The sequence below is a fragment of the Neomonachus schauinslandi genome, chromosome 14 (genome assembly GCF_002201575.2).
Source record: "Neomonachus schauinslandi chromosome 14, ASM220157v2, whole genome shotgun sequence".
Lineage (NCBI taxonomy): Eukaryota > Metazoa > Chordata > Mammalia > Carnivora > Phocidae > Neomonachus > Neomonachus schauinslandi.
The window spans coordinates 65,361,709-65,376,307 of record NC_058416.1 but is presented as its reverse complement, the minus strand read 5'-3'; the positions used below and the strand labels follow the sequence as shown (position 1 = coordinate 65,376,307).

The 14,599-nt window shown below is 53.2% G+C and overlaps 1 protein-coding gene across 3 annotated transcripts in view; it reads left to right on the top strand.

The window, feature by feature from the left end:
- KLHL22 (kelch like family member 22) overlaps positions 1-10,895 on the top strand; it is a 38,745-nt gene extending 27,850 nt beyond the window's left edge. Inside the window, exons 5-8 of one of the 3 annotated variants that reach the window (XM_044921161.1) lie at positions 270-462; positions 7,521-7,754; positions 9,942-10,322; positions 10,401-10,864. In XM_044921161.1, the coding sequence (XP_044777096.1) occupies positions 270-462; positions 7,521-7,754; positions 9,942-10,307 (793 nt within the window). In that variant the 3' untranslated portion in view covers positions 10,308-10,322; positions 10,401-10,864. Of the gene's footprint in view, positions 1-269; positions 463-7,520; positions 7,755-9,941 lie in introns of all 3 variants that reach the window. The other 2 variants (XM_044921160.1, XM_021687936.2) reach the window with 2 other exon arrangements.
- The last annotated feature ends 3,704 nt before the right edge of the window (positions 10,896-14,599 follow it).

Genomic DNA, 14,599 nt, shown 5'->3' with positions numbered 1-14,599 from the left:
CCCATGAGATTACCCCCAGAACGTATTGGCATTGTGGGCAGAAACCCAAGGGGCTCCTGGCCATGCCTTCCAGGCTCTGTGCTGGGGACACACCCATGTTCAGGCAGGTAGCAGCCTGCTGGTGTGGTTGTGGGTAGGCATGTGCTGGTGTGTCAGGGCAGCTGGGTGGGGGGGTGGATCAGGGTACAGCGGTGGAACAGGAGGTATGGGCCTGCTAGCCAGGCTTTCTGGCCACTCAGTGATACACTGCCCTCATGTTCCCTCAAAAGGTATGACCCAAGGCACAACCGCTGGTTCCAGATCCAGTCCCTGCAGCAGGAGCACGCGGACCTATGTGTGTGTGTTGTGGGCAGGTACATCTATGCGGTGGCGGGGCGCGACTACCATAATGATCTGAATGCTGTGGAGTGTTACGATCCCACCACCAATTCCTGGGCTTACGTGGCTCCGCTCAAGAGGGAGGTAAGGAAACCTCGCCAAGAGGGGCCTTTTCCTGCCCACTTTCCTTCCAGGGTGTGCAGAGAGAGTGGATGGCCAAGCCAGGGAAGCAGGCCTAGTGGGTACCTCCAAAGACGCTGCACTGTGATTGGGACAGGGGACCCCTGAGGTTCGGCCAGCCCCCGGGGGGAGATCCTCACCAAGTGTATACCACATCCTGTTCCCCAGAATTTCATCCCCACCTTGGTTTTGCCACCTTAGTCCCAGGAAGCTGCTTTATTTTTTATTTTTTTATTTTCTTAAAGATTTTATTTATTTGAGAGAGAGAATCTGAAGCAGACTCCCTGATCGTGGAGCCCGACATGGGGCTCGATCCTATGACTGCGAGATCAGGACCTGAGCTGAAACCAGGAGTTGGAGGATCAACTGACTGAACCACCCAGGTGCCCCCCCCAGGAAGCTGCTTTTAACCCTGCAGTTCAAATGTAGACCGAAGCCTTCCCCTTGTCTGTCTCTCAGCACAGTTGAGCTGAGCTGAAATGTGTCCAAAGATGTTGTTAAATAGGAGGGACACTGTGATAGAGGAGGGTGCAGGAGCCTCAGACTTCTGCACGGGCCTCCCAGAGGGTGGGGCCTTTGAAAAGCAAAAAAAACCACTTTAGAAGTTGTATTTCATATTTGTTTGCTTGTTTTTAAAGATCATGTGTATCCAGGGGTATCCCTGGGCACTGTAGAAGCGGAGGATGGCATGGGAACACACGTGGGGCTGTTGTCCAGGCTCTGCCACAAGAGCTCCTGCCTTTCTGAACCTCTTTCCGCATCTCCTCTCATCTCCAATCCTCCCAAGGCTGTAGTCTCTGACCTCACGGGGCTGAGGTCTCCCTGATGGGTCCAGCTTTTCTCCATGGCCCACAAGGCCTCTGAGGCCAGGGGTTCTCACTGTAGTTCCTCCCAGGCAGGGAAAGCTGGCCTGCTCCTCGCTCCTCAGCTTCCCTGGGGAAGGAAGCACCTCTGGTGGAGTACTTCCTACTCTCAATCTGCAGAAAGGAAGAGATTTTGCATGGGAAAGATCAGGGGGTCCTTGAGATCTAATGGACCCCTGAATTCTGTCCTGGAAAAGAATGAGTAGGAATGGGGGGTGTTGGGCTCCGGGCGGGGGGCGGCGGTGGGGGGGGGGGGGGGTTTCTTTGGAAGCTGCAGGTCTCTGATGTGGCCACAGGGGGGCAGCCTCGGCCTTCAACCAGGTTCTCCCTATCGATGTTCCTTCCTTCCTTCATACCATTCATTTATTCAGCTACTATTTATTAAGCACCTACCATATACCAAGCCCTGGGAATCCAGTGGTGATAAAAGATGAGAAAAGTTCCCCTCCAGACCATGTTGTTCACAGCCTAATAGAGAGACCACTCTTAACCACTAAACAAATCAGTAGAGTAATTGCCAATTGTGCTCAGTTGATGAAGGAATTGAGAGGGTTGAGCTCACCATTGTGCAGGGAGGGGGCTCTGGCAGGACTAATCTGAAAAGACTGGGGAAGGCCCATCTGAAAGAGATGTTGATTAGACCAAGGTCTAAAGGAAGCAGCTGCTGGGAGAGGGAAGAAGGAACTCCCAGGCCAGGAGGGGGACTTCCCCATCTGAGAAAGAGGGATGGCATGAGGAGGGATTGTGAAGAGACAAGGATAGAGAGGAGCAGCTCCTGAGCCATCGGGCGGTCCAGGTGGGGGTGATGGTGGCTTGGCTTAGGGTAGAGGCTGTGGGGAAGGAGAGAGATGGGCAGGTTTGAGGTATAGTTTGGAGGTAAACGGACCAGACTTGCTGATGGATCAGATGTTAGAGAATGAAAGGGGATAGATCATGGAAGATGCCCAGGTTCCAGGTTTGAGCACCTGGGTGGATGGCTAAGCTGCTGACCCAAGAGGACAATTGGGTTTGGGAATGAAAAAGAAAAGGAAGGGTTCCATATAGAACATGATAAATATTCCAATGGGAAATGTTAGTTTGACATTAAAAGTCCGGCTCAGGGAACTGGTCAGCCAGGAGATAGAAATGTAGAGGCTTTGTCAGGACATGATGGTGTGCTGGCCATGGGAACAGTTGTGATCAGCTCAGAGGAGTAGGGACTATAAGAGGCTTGTGGAGGAGCAGCCAGGGAGGTAGATGGGAAATCTGCCAGAGAGCAGGGAGGGGTTCTTCTGTGAGCTGAGGGGGCCCCCAGGTCCTGGAGAAGGCAGGTATGCAGCCCACATTGCTAACATAGAACCCACAGTCAGACATAGCAAATGACTGAGGGAAAAGGCTGTTAGCCTCATCCGTTTGACACTTTCTCTTAACTGTTTCTTAGGGACCCACGTAATGCTGAGTCCCACCAGTGTGGCACTATTAAGAACTGGTTGCTGACATGCCCCCAACAGACCATGAACTCCCTGTCCCAGCAGCAGGCAAAGTGCTGCCATCCTGTGTTCCAGAGGAGAAAAAGGATCTCTGCAGGCAACTCTCTCACTTAAAAACCTCCCCAGAGGGGCGCCTGGGTGGCTCAGTCGTTCAGCGTCTGCCTTCGGCTCAGGTCATGATCCCAGGGTCCTGGGATCGAGCCCCACATCAGGCTCCCTGCTCAGCGGGGAGCCTGCTTCTCCCTCTCCCACTCCGCCTGCTTGTGTTTCCGCTCTTGCTGTCTCTCTCTGTCAAATAAATAAATAAAATCTTTAAAAAAAAATACAACCTAACACAACTGACTCAAAGCTAAATAGATAATTTGAATAGCCCTCTACCTGTTAAGGAAATTGAACTTCCCAAGAAGAAAGGTCCAGGCCTAGATAGTTTTATTGAAGAGTTCTACTAAACATTTAAAGAAAAGTTAACACCAATTCTGCATATTGTTTTTTTCCGGAAAATATGGAAAAAGGAGGGAATACGTCCCAGTTCATCTTATGAGGTTAATACTAACTTGATAACAAAACCAGACAAAGAGGGTCCCCAAAAAAAAACAAATCTCATAAATCTACATATGAATATTCTTCATTAAATATTAGCAAATAGAATTATCCCCCTTGATAAAAGAAATGCATGACAAATGGAGTTGATTACAGAGATAGGAGGCTAGTTCCATATTTGAAATTTAGTCAGTGTGTATAATCCACCATGTTAAAAATCACACAATTATATCAGTCAAAGCAGAAAAAGAATTTGACAATATTTTGCATCCGTTCATGATCAAACTAAAAAAATAATAGAGATGAGTTTCCTCAACTTGATGAAGAGCATCTACAAAAATCCTACTGCTAATACTGTGTTTAATCGTGAAAGACTGAGTTGAATGTTTTTCCTAAGATGGGGAGCAGGGCAAGGATGTCTGCTCTCACCACTCTTATTCATCATAGTCCTGGAGGGTCTGGCCAGTGAAACATGGCAAGAAAAGAAAATAAAGCATGCAGATTGAAAGGAAGAAGTAAAACTGACCCTAAGGATGAATAAGTTGTGCAAAGTCTAAAGGAAGCTACTGGGGCGCCTGGGTGGCTCAGTCAGTTGTGTCCAACTCTTAACCCCATGTCGGGCCCCAGCACAGAGTCTGCTTGAGGTTTTCTCTCTCCCTCTGCCCCTCCCCCTGCTCACATACTCTCTTTTTCTCAAGTAAATAAATAGATAAAATCTTAAAGGAATGTACCAAAAAAAAAAAAAAAAAAAGAACCTAGCACTAATAAGTGAGTTCAGTGAGATTGTAGGATATAAGATAAATCTGCAAAAATCCATTGCGTTTTTGTATATTAGCAATGAACATGTGGACACTGAAATGGGAAATACTATTTATAATTGCTCAAAAAAATGAAATACTTAGGTATAAATTTAACAACACTTATGGAATTTATATGCTAAAAATTATAAAATGCTGATGAAAGAAAAGAAGATGTAAATAAGTGGGGAGACATACCATGTACATGGATTGGAAGACTCAAATAATAAAGATGTTAGTTCTTCCCGAATTGATAGATGGTGTTTAACTCAATTCCTATAAAAATTCTAGCAACAATTTTTATAGATATAGATGAGACTATTCTGAGATTTACATGGAAGGGCAAAGGATCTAGAATACCTCAATTTTGTAAGGGAATAAAGTGGGGAGGGGCGCCTGGGTGGCACAGTCCGTTAAGCATCTCACTCTCCTTCAAATAAATAAAATCTTTATTTATTTGACAGAGAGAGACATAGCGAGAGACGGAACACAAGCAGGGGGGAGTGGGAGAGGGAGAAGCAGGCTTCCTGCCGAGCAGGGAGCCTGATGCAGGGCTTGATCCCAGGACCCTGGGATCATGACCTGAGCCAAAGGCAGATGCTTAACAACGGAGCCACCCAGGCGCCCTATGTCCATCTGATTTTTGATGAAGATGCAAAAGCAATTGAATGAAGAAAAGATAACTTTTCAACAAATTATACGAGAACAGTTGGAATCCTTAAGCAAAGAAAATGAACATTGACCCAAGTCTCATACGTTATACAAAAATTAACTCAAAGTGGTTTATGGGCTTAGCTGTAAAATGTAAATCTATATAGTACTTAGGGGGAAAAAAGTAGAAGAAAATCTTTGGGATCTAGGACTGGGCAACAAATACTTAGACTTGACCCCCAAAGCATGAGCCATAAAAAGAAAAATCGATAAATGGGACTTCATCAGAACTGCGGGGCAGGGGGGTATCAGATGGCAGACAAGCACATGAGATGTTCAACGTCATTAGTCATTAGGGAAGCGCAAATGAGACCCACAGTGAGAAAAAACCACCTGTCAGAGTGGCTGAAATAAAAACTAGTCCAACAGCCAGTGCTGGTGGGGCTGCAGAGAAGCTTAGTTACTCATACGTTGCTGATGGGAATGTAAAATGGTACAGCTACACTGGGAAGGAATTTCATAATGCCTTTATTTATTTTTAAAGATTTTATTTATTTATTTGACAGAGAAAGAGAGCACAAGTAGGCAGAGAGGCAGGCAGAAGGAGAGGGAGAAGCAGACTCCCCGTGAGCAGAGAGCCCAACACGGGGCTCGATCCCAGCACCCGGGATCATGACCCGAGGTGAAGGCAGACGCTTAACTGACAGCCACCCAGGTGCCCCTTTCACAATGTCTTTAAATAGTTAACTTCTAACTAACCATGCAACTCAGCAGTTGCAGTCCTGGGCATTTATCCCAGAAAAATGAAAACTCTGTACACAAACATTTATAGTGGTTTATTGGTCACAGCCAGAAACTGGAAACAAATCAGATGTCCTTCAACAGGTGCCTGGCTAAGCAAACTGTAGCAGATACGCAGCATGAAATTCTACTCAGCAATAAAAATGAACAAACTATGGACACATACGAGCAACAGTCTAGATGAACCCGAGGTAGCATAGAAAGCCTGTTCGAAAAGGCTGCGTGATTCCATTCATATAACACTCTTGAAATGACAGAATTATAGAAATGGAGAAACAGATTAAAGAGGGGGTTCAGGGCAGGGGGGATGTGGGTATGATTACAGACCGGCAACAGGAGGGATCCTACTGGAGGTAGAAGTGTCTTGTGTTGACTGGGTCAACGTCAGCATCCTGGTTGTGTTATTGGGCTAGAGTTATACTAGCTTATCATTGAGGAGCCTGGGTAAAGGGTACATGGTGTCTGTATTATTTTCTTAACAACTACGTGTGAATCTACACTTACTTCAAAATGAAAAGTTTAGGGCACCTGTGTGGCTCAGTCGGTTAAGCAACTGCCTTCGGCTCAGGTCATGATCCCAGAGGCCTGGGATCGAGCCCCGCATCGGGCTCCCTGATTAGCGGGAGCCTGCTTCTCCCTCTCCCTTTGCCTGCCACTCCCCCTGCTTGTGCGCTCTCTCTCTCTCTCTCTCAAATAAATAAATAGAATCTTAAAAAAAAAAAATGAAAAGTTTAATTAAAAAAAAACAAACCCAAGGGGTGCCTGGATGGCTCAGTCAGTTAAGCGTCTGCTTTTGGCTCAGGTCATGATCCCGGGGTCCTGGGATCAAGTCCCGCTTCAGGCTCCTTGCTCAGTGGGGAGCCTGCTTCTCCCTCTGCTTGTATGCTCCCTCTCTCTCTCTCTGTCAAATAAATAGATAGATGGATAGATAGATAAATTCTTTAAAAAAACCCAAGTAAATAAATAAATACATAAATAAATACATTCTTTAAAAAAAAACAAAATCCAAGCACCAAAACCTTCCCGGGTCCCCACCATTGATGAGAGAAGACCCAAGCCCTTGGTTTGTGTCCTGCCCACTGCTCTGTCCCCTGTCCACCTCTCCAGCCCTTTGCTGTGTTACCACACAGCAGTGGCTGTGTAACTGGCTGGCTCTGTAACAAGCTCTGGAGCTTCCACACCCCGTGGGGCTCCTCTACCCCCAAAACACACAGTGCTCTGCCTTGGGGCCCATGGGCCCAGCGTAAAGGCCTTGCTCGGCGGGGGTTTGAGCAAGTGAGTATGAGCACAGAGTAGGGACCAGTGTGAGGGGTCTAGCTGGCTGGGCAGGGAGGGGATCCCCTGCCAGGGTGCACGGAGAAGTCTGAGGACTGAAATCAAAAGCAGGGTGGTGTGTTTTCTTCCTCCACACATAACCATCACTAAAATGGCATTGTTCTTTGTGGTTGATTTTGCATCTCACTTTCCTCCTCACCATATCGTTAGATATTATTTGTGAACAGATTTTGCAAGTGGGGTCAGGAGGCCTGGAGGATTGGCTGGTAATTGGGAGTGGGGGAGAGGTGGAGGCCGCTGAGGATGGGTCAGGTATCCCCAGAAGTGCTATCTCCTCCCGTGACTGGCTCTAAAGTCTGTGCTTTGATTGCTTTGAGCCCCCCACGCAGATGTCTCGTTTAGGGGCAAGGGAAAGACAAAGATCCCAGAGTCACCTCTGGGTCCATAGACTTGTCCCCTATTGGGGTAAGGTCAGGGTGGATGACTAGGGACCGAATCAGGGAGTGTTCTCCGCAGAATGTGAGGTGAAAGTTGGGGACACCACGAGGGATGGTGTGCCGCTGTGGGGTATGAGCGGCCTCCGTGAGGGCCCTGGTTGCCTTCCCTCACGGCTCTCTTGGTGGCAGGTGTATGCCCACGCGGGCGCCACGCTGGAGGGGAAGATGTACATTACCTGTGGCCGCAGAGGGGAGGACTACCTAAAGGAGACGCACTGCTATGACCCGGACAGCAACACCTGGCACAGCCTGGCTGATGGGCCCGTGCGGCGGGCCTGGCACGGCACGGCCACGCTCCTGGACAAGCTGTACGTGATCGGGGGCAGCAACAACGACGCTGGTTACAGGAGGGATGTGCACCAGGTGAGCAGAGCTGGGCTGCCCACGCACGTGTTCTTCCCATCCCTTCCAGTTGTTTTGGATGAAAAATTAATTGCAGCATGTATGCCTTTTTATTAAACAGGCTTTATTTTTTATAGCAGTTTTAGGTTCCCAGCGAAATTGAACAGAAGGTGCAGAGATTTGCCATACACCCCCATCCCTGCACACGTGGTCTCCCTCACCATCAACATCCCCCACCAGAGTGAGACATTTGTTACGATCCTTGAACCCACCATGATACGCTCTTACCCCAAGCCCGTAGTTTACATCAGGGTTCGCTCTGGGGTGGTGTACATTCTTTGGGTTTGGACCCATGACCTGTATCCACCGTTACAGTATCAGGCAGGGTACTTTCATTTGTTTTGATTATTAAAAACATTAATTATAAAGTTAGTATAACCGCATTGCAGATTGTTTGAATAATGGATAAGGTTGAGGAAAAGCACCCATCATCCCGCTCGGTGCCACTGTGTTTTAGTCCTGCCTGTGCGTGGTTTCCACCTAACTGTAGGTAAAGAGCACTCCAGTCTGCTTCTGGCTGAAGTTTGTTGTGGCTGTTTTCCAGTTTCATACTTGATTTCTATAGCCACTGCCAACCTCAGTGGCCGTGCAGAATTCTGTCACGTTGGTGCGTCATTTGGGTTGGCCCAAGTTTTGACTATTCCAAGTCACATAGGTAATATTTACTCTGCAGTGCGTTTCGGGTATTTTGGGTTGTTTTCTTAGGTGAGAGCTCTGCTTCTCAAAGTGTGGTCCCAGGCCAGCAGCATCTGCATCACTGGGAACTTGTTAGAAATGCAGGTTCTCAGGTCCTGCCCCAGACCCACTGAATTGGAAACTCCGGGGGCGGGGCTCAGCCAGGCCCCGAGTGGTGAGAACCCCTGGGCTCTCCTGGATCTCCTATTGCTGCCATGACAAATCACCACCGTTTTAATAACTTGAAACAATATAAGTGTATTCTTAGAGTTTGTAGGTCCTTAAGTCTGGTGTGGTCTCACTGGGCTAAAATCCAGGTGTCCTCAGGACATCTGTCCTTTTTGGGGCCCTAGGGGAGAATCTGGCTCCTTGCTCACACAGGTTATCAGAATTCAGTTCCCTGCGTGTGTAGAACTAAGGTCCCTGTTTCTTTGCTGGCTGTTGGCTAAAGGCCCTTCTCGGCTTCTAGAGGCCTCTGCATTCCCTGGCATGGGGCCGCTTCGTCCTCAGCCAGCAACGGCAGGTTGTCCTTCTGTCTTCTCTTCCCTCCTGGTAGACTTTCCCCCTCTGCTTTCAAGGACTTGTGCAATTAGACGGGCCCACCTGGCAAGCCCAGGACAACCTCCCCACCTCGAGGTCTGTACCCTGAAGCATGTCTGCAGGGTCCCTTTTGCTGTGTAAAGTAACACAAGTTTTAGAGATTTAGGGCATGGACTTCTTTGGAGGGTCATTTTTCTGCCTCCCACAGATGGAGAACCAAAGGTGATTATTAAGTCAAAAAGATAAGATTTTTGTGGCTCTCAATACATATTGTCAAACAGCTTTCCCGGAGCGTCAGGCAAACGCCCAGACGAATGGCTTCATTATGCATTTATCAGCATTGGGTCTTGTGATTTTTCTTCCCCCGGTGGCTGCTAGCTGTCAGGGACAAATTTAACTCCTGTTTTACATTTCTTGGATTACGAAGAGGTGGAACATTTTCCCATGTGTTTGTTTACTGTTCGGGGGAATTTTGGAGACGTGAGAATGTTGACGGTCATCACTAGTCAGCAAGTTAACTATTTCCACATTTTATCTGCACTTCCTCCTGGAGTTGGGTGCTGTGAGGGAATTAGCTGGGGTCCGTGTCTTTGGTCAGTTTCAGTTTTGTGGAGGGGAGAGAACCCCAGACCTTAGAGAAGAACAGCATGCTAGCGTGCCTATGGGGAGGTGCCACACACCTGGGGCCACAGGCTGGCTGAGGGCCCTGGAGGCAGGACAGAGCGTCGGCCTGGCCCGTGGACGGGACATTTTAATGCTGGCACCAGACTCTTCCTCCAGGGGAGCTGGGTTTACACACAGCCTGGCTGTGTCCCTCAGCCTTGGTCTGAATCCAGGGCCTGGCCAAGAGTGCTGCCCTGCCCGGCTGGCCCGGGGCGGCTGGCAGCCCCGTCTCGGCATGTACCCAGCTTTACTCTGACCTTGGCATTGCAGGTGGCCTGCTTCAGCTGCACGTCTGGGCAGTGGTCCTCCGTCTGCCCGCTCCCCGCCGGGCACGGTGAGCCTGGCATTGCTGTGCTGGACACCAGGATCTACGTGCTGGGGGGCCGCTCGCACAACCGCGGCAGCCGCACGGGCTACGTGCACATCTACGACGTGGAGAAGGACTGCTGGGAGGAGGGGCCGCAGCTAGACAACTCCATCTCAGGCCTGGCAGCCTGCGTGCTCACCCTGCCCCGCTCCTTGCTCCTCGAGCCGCCTCGTGGGACCCCTGACCGCAGCCAGGCCGACCAGGACTTCGCCTCCGAGGTGATGAGTGTGTCTGATTGGGAGGAGTTTGACAACTCGAGCGAGGACTAGGGCTCCGGCACCCGGTGTCAGAAGGGGAGGTGGCGGGAGCTCTGAGGGCAGTGGGGCCCCCAGACGGCCCCCCTCCTGCTGGCACCGCCTGCTTGCCAGCTCCTGCCACCCATCCTTCCCGCCCGCCTGCCCGCCAGCCTACAGCGGCTGCTTGGGGGGCTCTGCAGATCCGTGGCTGTGATCACCCTACAGCGGGGATGCTTGTGGAGGGCTCTGGTTCTTTGGAGGAGTTTACCGGGCCCACTCCTCCTCAGTTTGGACGGGGCATGGCGACACCTGCTGTCGTGGACTCCCCGGTGCCTAGTTCTCCTCCCTGCTGGGCTGAGAGGGCACCCTTCTCCAAAGGGACCTGGGGACTGGCCCCGTGGGTGAGGGGGCCGAGGCACACTGCGCCCCCTTCCGTGGGCAGGGAGAGGGTGGAGCGAGCCCGTCGCCTGCCCAGCATCCAGAGGCTTGAGCTATTGCAAGCTCCCAAGGCCCGGAAAAGGAATAGAGATACATAGAGTTGCCCGAGACTGGTTCTAGTAATAAAAGATCCCCTACAGCTGGGCTTTTCTGACCCCATGTTGTGATAAATGAAATAAATCATCTTACAAAAGGTGTCGATTGTTTTCCTGGGGCCGCGGCCTCACCATCCGTCCACAGCCCGTGCAAGGCTGTCGTCTGTGGGTGCCTGTGGCCTTCCGGGCTCAGAGCTGCTGAGTGGCAGTGGCAGGCCAGGAGCCCCCATCCGAGGGAAAAGCACAGTACACCCCCAGCTAGCAAGGCTGTTATTGGGGGACCTGGAAACCCGCCCTGGTCTGCCGAGAGGCGGTCACCTGGCCTGCTGGAGCACCTTCTCCGGTGAGGTGCTCTTCTCTGAACCTCAGTCCAGCTCGGTGAGCCCCATGCCTGGGGAGGGAGACCCAGTCACCATAGGCTCCCCCCTGCTTGCTGGATCTGAGTGTGGCAGGGGTGGGAAGGGGCGCTGCCTTCCCTAGAGGGTCGCCAGCTGAGTTCTTAGCACATTGTCTCAAGGGTCATGCTGGTGCAGCGGGTGGCAACCTCTCGGGGCCACCTGCAAGTGGGCTGGGCTTCCAGCACCTACCTTGCTTCTGCACAGCCGAGTTTCCACCTGAACACCCCTCCTCCTGCCGCAGCTGCTGCTCTTGCAAAGCCCCAAGGGCAGGGAGCAACCTGCAGATGATCTGTGACTTCCCAAGTCTCCTGGGCAGAGCATGAGGACAACTGGGTCTTCTTTCTCTACCCCAGTGCCTTGTCCAGAGCCTGTGGCCACTGGCACTCTGTCGTGGATGGAGGAGGGCAGCGGGGCAGTGTGTGCTGCTTGATGGGAGGAAGGGGGTAGGGTCCAGATACCCTGAAGACTTCGGGCTCTGGTGTGAGGCCAGTGCGAGTTGCTTCCTGCCCCTAGGGCCAGTGTATGATCTTCCTATCTGTCTCTTGGGGCTCGCGTACCCCTGCAAAAATATGTCCCCACTCCCTAACCCCAACGTGACATCATGCACTTCTAGCTCCGGTGGCAATCCCAGTGTTGACACTAGTGGGTCACTTCCAGTGGGACAGGGTGGCCACGTTCTTCAGTGTCCTCTCCCCTGCTCAGGGGCTCACAGTAGGGAGCCAGCATTTCCTGTCTCCGCCACTACCTTGCGGGCCAGGGCCGCAGTTCTTGCAGACCCCAGAGTTCCTGAGAAGGAGGAGCACCAGAGATGTCCATCCCCTCCAGTGTGTCCCAGCCTTGCTGGAGTCATCCGCCCCACTCCCCCTCAGAGCCTTCAGGGTGCGGCCACAGCTTTGTTAGAGAGCTCTGCTCTGCCGGCCGGGGGGGTGGTGGTGGTGGAGAAGAGGGTTTGTGAGGCCCTGTGGAGCAGGGGCTGGGGTAGACTCGGGTCCTGAAAGGAGTCCCGCCACTGCCCAGCTTGGAGGCCTTCATGGCTTCCCCTCTCAGCACCTGTCCCGGGACCTAGGCAGCCTGGCAGGCTCTCAGAGAGGCCCTGCATCATGCCTTCACTCAGCTCGGCGCTCATCCCTTTCCACCTGCAAAATCCTCACCCTCTCAAGTACCCCCGGGAAGCCATCCTGGCTGGAACCAGTCGGCCCAGGCTCCAGACTCCCATGGGGTGTCTGTGTGGTTGTTAGTCGTCTGTGGGTGCCCGTGAACCCATAGCTTCCTCATCATGGTATTCACCTGGTACCAGGCCGGCCATACGGACAGTCATTCATTCTCACTTCTCAGTCTCCTGATCGGCATGTGATGGTGGCTGGGACAGACATGGGCCCTGTGTTCAACCCTGAACTTGCCATCAACTGGGGGTGGCTATGATGGGACACATGGAGGACTACTGTGGGTCTTGAGTGAGATGAGGCCGGGGACAGTCCTGTGAGTGTGGTGGGCAGCCAGATGTGATTAGAAAGACAGCTCTGGGTGATACGCTGATGGGGTAGGTAGAGATTTGAGACACTCGAGAGGTCCTGGTGTTGGCATGGAGTGGGGGCATCATCCAGCTGGTGCCCTTCACAGAGGAGGGGATTTGGGGGTGGCAAGCCAGGAAGGGAAAGAAGGTAAGGGAGTTTGAGGTGCCTGTCCATGAACTCAGGCCAGCTGGGGTGAATGCCCGAAGCCCTGGGGTGTGTGCTTCTAAAGCCGGGACCTCTGTTGGCCCCTCTTGCTGGCAGTCTACGGGGGCCTTTTGGGAGGGGCCCCAGGCACTGGGAGGGCACCGCTGAGGTCAGGGCCGTGCCCAGGCGGAGCTGCCCACAAGTGGCTGGCCTGTTTACTTGTCCCCAAGAAGTGTTTGCATTTGTGATCTCAGGGGTGCAACTCCCCCTTCCAGTCCGCCCAGCTGTTGCCTGCCTCTGGCCTCCCTCCTGCACCAGCATGGCTGAGGGAGGGCCCTAACCTTCGAAGTTCCCTATTCTGCTCCTACCCTCCACCAGCCTGCCCTGGACAGGCCTCTGGCCCAGCCAGCCTGGTGATGTCCACAGCCTTGGGCCTTTCAGTGGCTGTTATCCCAAGCCCCTCCTTCAGCCCCCCTTCCACTCTGACCACCTCCCCTTGACTGAGGAAGGGCACCACCTCTCCCTCCTCCTCAGGGAGCCTGTGTGCAGCCTGTTCACCAAGAGAAGGCAGGTGCCCTCTCCCTGCACAGGTCTTCCCACCACCTCCCAAGTCTGCCAAAGACAAGCTCATCTTTGCTGGGACCTGGATGCCCCCCTTTGTTTTCCATGCCCAGGCCTGCCCACCTTTCCCCTGCTCCATGGTCTCTGGGATTGGGTCTGTGTCCCAGAGCATGGGCAACTCCTCTGCTTCCAAGGCCCAGAGCTCCTCTTCCTCCCTGTCCCCTTCTCGCACTGTTCCTCTCTCCACATTGCTCCCCTCCCCCACGGCCCCTGCTCTGCTCTATGCTCTCACCCCATTCTTCCTAATGCAGGAGCCCCCAAGCCTCCACCTTCTGGACTTTCACCTCTGGTGATCCAACAGCTTTCTTAAGTAGAATTTCTCTCCCAAACTCCCCCTTCACCACGGGAGGAGGACTGCAGGGTCTCTCAGTCCTGGAGTACTCCTGCCTCCTCCCTCTGCCTTTGCCCCCACCTGCATTTCCCTCCACACTCTATCAGAGCCCACTGCTGGGCCATTCTACCTTCCGCGGAGACACCCTTTGCCCAGGGCTCAGGTGCAGACCGAGTCGACCCATAGGCCTCAAGCATCCTGTTCGGGTGTCCTCTGCAGGCTTTGCACCGAAGTGAGCCTGAGGAGCCAACATCGCAGCCCAGCTCGACAAGGGCTTCGCGGGGGGGAGCGGAGGCCGGCTTCGGGCCTCCCTCCCCCGGCCGGTTCCGAGGCGCAGCGGGCCGGGGGAGATGTGGGGCGTCGCGTTCTCGACCCTCACCCCCTTTCCCTCCCCGGGCCTGGCCGCGCACTGAGCGCGCAGGGGTGACTTCTCTCTGGTGGGTGCCTGGAGAGGGAGGGGAAAGGCTCGGGGACTGGGGATTCCTTGGGAGGGGCCCCCCTCCCGCCCGGGCCCCGCCCTCTCCCAACGCTCCGCGGGCCTCCTCCAAGTTCGCCCCCAAGTTTGCGAGCGGCCGCGTGGGGGCGGGGGCCGCGCGGAGGGGCGGTGGCGCGGCCGGAGGGTGGGGTCTGGCGCGCGGGGCGGGCGCTGCCGCCTGGCCGGCCGCGGCTGGCCCGGGATCAGGGAGCCGATGTGGAATTTCCTGCCCGGCCCGGCGCCCCTCCTGCCGCCCCCCGCCCGGCTGCGCACTCCGCTTCCGGCCGCTCTCGCTGCGGCCGCACCCGC